The sequence below is a fragment of the Thamnophis sirtalis genome, unplaced genomic scaffold (genome assembly GCF_051295495.1).
Source record: "Thamnophis sirtalis isolate CommonGarterSnake01/CBP01778 unplaced genomic scaffold, rThaSir2_p1.2 scaffold_11, whole genome shotgun sequence".
NCBI lineage: Eukaryota > Metazoa > Chordata > Lepidosauria > Squamata > Natricidae > Thamnophis > Thamnophis sirtalis.
This window is the reverse complement of record NW_028261391.1, coordinates 10,314,807-10,320,806: the sequence shown is the minus strand read 5'-3', so window position 1 is coordinate 10,320,806 and position 6,000 is coordinate 10,314,807. Positions and strand designations below refer to the sequence as shown.

The 6,000-nt window shown below is 43.3% G+C and overlaps 1 protein-coding gene across 2 annotated transcripts in view; it reads left to right on the top strand.

The window, feature by feature from the left end:
- Positions 1–1,081: 1,081 nt before the first annotated feature.
- Positions 1,082–6,000, top strand: part of FXR1 (FMR1 autosomal homolog 1) — a 37,180-nt gene continuing 32,261 nt past the window's right edge. Inside the window, exon 1 of one of the 2 annotated variants that reach the window (XM_087725190.1) lies at positions 1,082–1,282. In XM_087725190.1, the coding sequence (XP_087581316.1) occupies positions 1,232–1,282 (51 nt within the window). In that variant the 5' untranslated portion in view covers positions 1,082–1,231. The remainder of the gene's footprint in view (positions 1,283–6,000) is intronic. The other variant, XM_087725191.1, reaches the window with a different exon arrangement.

Below are 6,000 nucleotides of genomic sequence, written 5' to 3'. Positions count from 1 at the left end.
CCACTTGAAGATGTCTGGACTTCAACTCCCAGAATTCCCCAGCCAGCATTCGCTGGCTGGGGAATTCTGGGAGTTGAAGTCCAGACATCTTCAAGTGGCCAAGGTTGAGAAACACTGAATTAGATAACAGATATATGTATAAACATGATTATGAATACATGAAATGAATACAAGGGGATGCAAAGAAGTCCCATCTTCTTAAAAACTTCCCAGTGTTGAAGAATTCACAACTTCTGGAGGCAAATTGTTCCACTGGTTAATTGTCCTGTCAGGAAATTTCTCCTCAGTTCTAAGTTACTTCTGTCCTTGATTAGTTTCCATCCATTGCGTCTTCTCCTACCCTCCTTTCTCAGTGCTGTTCTAACTTCGAACAGTCAACGAACTGTTATTAGTCGAGGACTATCTGTAGTCCTCATGCAGTGGCACCATCGGTTTGTAATAAGATTAACTGCAGCCACCCACTCAGCCTTACACCTTTACTGCTGCCCATATGGCTTGAAACAATAAACCCAACGTTTCCCAACTTTTAAAAGGCGGACTTTTAAAGTTTCAGAACACCCCACCCAGAAAGCTGACTGGGGAACTCTGGGACTTGAAACCCACGCTCCTTAAACCAAGCCAAAGTTGAGAAACACAGCACAACTTTTCTTCAGTTCTGAAGTTTCCATTTTGAGCCCACTGAAGGATGCCCGGTGTTCCTGGAGGGCCTCCCCTCATCACAGGTGTTCGCACTACAACTCCCACGCCTCCTGCTCAGGGGCATATAACGGCTACGAGCCGCTAGGAATGCTGGGAGTTGAAGTCCCCACCGGCTCGAGGGCCAGAAGCAGGCGGGGAGGGGAAAGAGACGCTAGCCACGGGAAGAAGACGCGCAAGCCCCGCCCTCTGGGGGGTGGGGTAGGGTGGGGTGGGAAGCGAAGAAGCCAGAACTCGCCTTCGGGGCTTGCGCGAGGCGCCCGAGGAGGGACGCAGAACGGCCGAGGAGATCCTTCCGCCGCTGTGAGTCGCCCGTGGCGACTGAGGGCGGCGCCGCCCCCGCCTGTCGCGTTGCCCTGCCGCTCCGCCTCCCACGGGCCCTGGGCCTGCGCCGGGTGTGCGGAGTGGAGGGGGGGGAGAGCCCTGGGGGCGGGGGGCCCCGCGTCCCCTCCTTGTTCTTCCTGCCCTCCTCTGTAACCCACTCAGGTGGCGATAGTTTCTAGAAGCCCGTCCCGGCGTCCTTTGCGGCCCCAACATGGAGGAGCTGACGGTGGAAGTGCGAGGCTCCAATGGGGCCTTCTATAAGGTACGCGCCTCTCCGCCCCCACCCTACCCGGCGGGCGACCGGCCGAAGCGGGAACCACCGGGAGCTGCGGCTTCGGGGCGGGGTGTGTCTGAGGGCCGCCATCGGCCGACCATTGTTTGTTTGAGGGGGGGGGGTGTCTTTCCGCCCCGGGGCGGAGAGGGGAAGACCAAGGAGGCCTATAGGGGTCGCTGGGGGAGGCGTCGGGGGGCGGTTTGTGGGGCTGCGGGGAGGTTTCGTTCTCAGAAGTGGGAGCCGGGGGGGAAAGGGGATTCCGTGAGGGCTGGGGCGGCTTTTCATCTCTCCTCCCAGCCTTTGGAGGACACTTTAAGCCCCTGCATCCATGCCCCATAATAATAACAGCCAATCCATAACCTTAAGGCCAGGAGTTTTGGTCTCCTTTGCGGTTTTCTTTTTTTTACTGCAGAAACCTAGAGGGCGGGCATGGTTTTCGGGAACCCCAGGATGAGTGTGAGGTTAGGGATAACTCTGTTCTTAATCCCCTCTTGTGGCCCCTCTTTTCTGACTCTTTTACTCATCCCCATCTTTTCTGGGTCCTTTACTCAACCTCTCTTTTCTTCCCCCTTTACTCATCTCTTCTTTTCTCACCATTTTACTCAACCTCTCTTTTCTGCTCCTTTACTTATCCTCATCTTTTTTGACCACTTTACTCAACGCCTCTTTTCTTACCACTTTACATCCCCATCTTTTCTGATCCCTATCTTTTCTGGCCCCTTTACTCATCTCCTTTTTTCTGGCCGCTTTACTCATATCTTTTCTGGGCCTTTAACTCACCCCCTCTTTTCTGGCCCCTTTACTCATCTCCACCTTTTCCGATCCCCTCTTTTCTGACTGCTTTACTCAACCTCCTCTTTTCTGGCCTCTTTACTCATCTCTTTTCTGCCCCCTTTACTCATCCCTTCTTTTCTGCCCCCTTTACTCATCTCTTCTTTTGTGCCCCCTTTACTTTTCTTTGATGTGAAGTCAACAATTAAAATAAAATGTAAAAAAGAGACCCGCTGGCCTGAATGTTACCCCTAGAACATTGTGTGAAGTCCGGATCTTCCCAAATTCAGGAAACTTTCAGGTCACAACTTTTGTGGCTTAATGGTGTGGCTTCTTTCATCTTGGGGGCTCTCGGGAGTTTATTTATGTCACCCTTTTCCCCTGCTACCCTCTCTGGAATGCCAGGATGTTGCAGGATCAATACAGGGTACTCTCAGCTGTTGCTGTCAGTCTGTCTTCCTGAGCCAAGCCTTGGATTCTTGAAAATCCTAGCCCTTTTTAATCGTGTGTGAGGCCTGTGCCTTCCTTTAGAGAAGTGCTGCTAGTGGTTAGCCGTGTGAATGTTAGTTTATCACTGCATTGTGTAAATTAATTGCATGTAATAACATGCATATACTGCTGCTTCTATCCTGCTATCAGATCCCATGTTCTTTTTTTGTTTCAAGTTGAATGAGTCGTGGTTAAGAATAATAGGTCTTATGGACATTTGAACGATACTTAAAAAAACATGTTCCAAGCACTGTCCTTAATAGTTTAATAAGACTAATGGGAGGAATCTCTATAAAATGTTATTTAATAGCTTTAACAACTACATGTCATACTTATGAATTCTTACATAGCATATGAGCTGTGTTTTTCAACAGTTGTGCTAAGAAAGTCTGTCTTTTTTTCTCAGTGTAACATTTTTATGTAGTCTCTAGGTTCTGAACAGTGATCCTAATTTCAAAAAATGTTACATTAGAATTGAACCAAATGCTTCATAAGTTTTTGAACTAGGAGGGCTGTTTCTGTTTCTATAAAGTGTTTTGATCTTTCCTTACCATAATGTTGAACTGTATAATGAAAAATTTCCTTTTTAATATTTTAGTGTTTAACATGTATTCCATATTTTATTTACTTTAAAAAAAGATAATCTGCATAGTCATCTGGAGCATTCCTTGAGCCATTACTGTGTGTGTGTGTGTGTGTGTGTGTGTGTGTGTGTGTGTGTGTGTGTGTGTGTGTGATTTGAACTGAATGAGAAATGTTTCAATACAGAACATATCCCAACTTTATTTATTTATTTATGTATTTATGTATTTATTTAGATAGATATAGATATAGATAGATATAGTTGGGATATGTTCTGTACCGAAACATTTCTCATTCAGTTCACTCAAATTAATTTTCTCTTCAACTATTTTATATCAAAGGAATGAGACAATTTGTAGAAGTTACCTCATCCCAAAAGTACCTGCAATCCAAGAGTATTGATGTTTTAACAGAAGTTTGTTCCTTTATTGCTTTTGTGTACATAAATGAAGGGAAGTGGAAGTGATGCTGTTAGAACAGAAGCTGTTGTGATGGTATCCATTCCACCTTAGTAGGTGTGTAGCTGGAGGACTCTCCTTGTTTCCATTTTGGTACGAGAGGCACAGGCCATCTCAACAACTGAAGGTTCTACAGTCAGCTCATTTAGCAACTCAAGTCTCTTGGATTGGGATAGTCAATGCTTTGATAACACACAAGTGGCCTAAACAAAGGTGCTTGACATTGAGATATCCTTGAAAGTTGTCCAGAAATTGCAATTGCTGCAGATCATAACTACCTTCTTATTAAATTATATGCTAAATTGCACCATATAACATGGGCCTGAAAATGCTGCCCTTGGCTTCCCTCAATTATTGGATCCAGTATTAGATGTTGGCTTTGGTCTATAAAACTTTAACTAGGTATTAGGAATTTAATATTGTCTTCTCCAGTAAATTTCTAATCTATACACTGAAGGTAGCTGGAAAAACCCAACAGGTTGGTTTGGTCAGAGTTCAAGGGCTAACATTAGAGTCATGATGGTACAGTGGTTAGAATGCAGTATTGCAGGTTAACTCACTGCCCACTGCCAGGAATTCAGTTCTGACCAGCTCAAGGTTGACTCCGCCTTCTATCCTACCGAGGCTGGTAAAATGGAGACCCAGATTGTTGGGGGCAATATGCAGACTCTATAAACCTCACAGAGAGTGCCGTAAAACGCTATGAAGCAGTATATAAGTCTAAGTGCTATAGCTATTAGGACATTCTCAATAGCAATACCTCCGTTATAAAATTCCACAAAGGAAAGGTAGCTTATCTTTTAGATGTCAGCTGAAGATCTGCTTGTTTACCTAGATATTTATAAAGTAATGATTCTTGGACCAATCAGTTTTCATATTTCCTGTTTATATGACTTTTCTTACATTAACATTGTTTCTATTTTGTGAAAGTAGTTTTAAAGAATTGTTATTTAACATTACTATATTCCTTTTTTAAGTTGCTTGGGAACCTGTGGAAGTAAGAGTAGTATGGAAATAATAGTCATTTGGTAGTGGGATTTAAAATTACATGAAGTTATATTAAAATAATCATTGGCAGATTTATTTTCTCAAAATAATGCTGTGCTACATTTTATTTAGATTGAGCGTGTATATCCTGTTTCTTCGTTCAGATGGTTAAGTGGATAGCTGTAGTTAGAATGCCAAATGCAAAATATAAATCAAAATAGATAGTTAAAACTTTGATTAAAGATATGAGTCCACAGTAAAAGCAAAATAAAGACCAATTATGACTTGTGACAGAATGTGTTGTATAGCCTAGGAAAAAGGGCAGACAAAATCCACTTCTGCATGCTGGATAAATAAATCTCTCAGAGGAGATCCTTTTTCAATAGGGTCTGGTCTGCTTAGTATCACATCCTTGATTGATTTTAGGCAATTGAAGTATCCCATTTTTCTGGTGTGGACTTCATAGAATCTGGTTATTTCTTTAATTAGAGTTCCTTTGAAGCATCACCTTTGAGCATTTGTAGGATTATCACAGATTTATTTATTAATAGCTATTATAATCACATGAAAAATAATATAGTTATACTTGCTGTAAATCATTTTCACATATTCTAAGAGATGAGCACTACTTTTTTAGAAATCTATATCTAATTTTCCCTTTATTTACAAAAAGTAATCTGAAAGACACTGAGAGCCTGTCTTTTGAAGAAAATAATACACCAGAAACATTTTCAGCAAATAGGAATGTGTAATTTATCTGAGGCCCTCAGAAGATGCTGAATCACAACTTGTAAGCTTCCATCACCATTAGCCACATTTGTTGGAATTGCTGATCATTGCAAGGGAAAGATCTTAGTTTCCTTACCCCCAATATAGGTGACAGCTTTCAGTAGCTAGATTTGGTAACTAGGTTGAAAAAAAATCTAGCAGGCTGAGTTTAATCAGGGTTTTGGAGAAGGTCTCTACTTCTTTATTTGTATATTAATTTGTAATTTTAATAGATTGGTATGCCACCCAATCCCGGAGGACTCTGGGCGGCTTACATAAAACAGTTTAAAAATATTAAAAAGAGTTTAAAATACAAAACAGAAACAGATTAAAAGAGACACAACATACACTCGATTATAATGGGGCTGAAGTCCAATCAAAGATCAGCAGCCCCAGGCCTGCCGGAACAGCCAGGTCTTAACAGACTTTCGGAAGGCCGAGAGAGTGGGGAGGGTCCGGATCTCGGGGGAGATCGTTCCAGAGGGCCGGGGCAGCTACAGAGAAGACTCTTTCCCAAGGAGCCGCCAGACATTGTGTGGTCGACGGTACCCGGAGAAGGCCTGCCCTGTGGGATCTTATTGGGTGCTGGGAGGTATGTTGCAGGAGGCGGTCATGGAGGGTTCACCGACAAAAGGGCAAATGACAAAACTG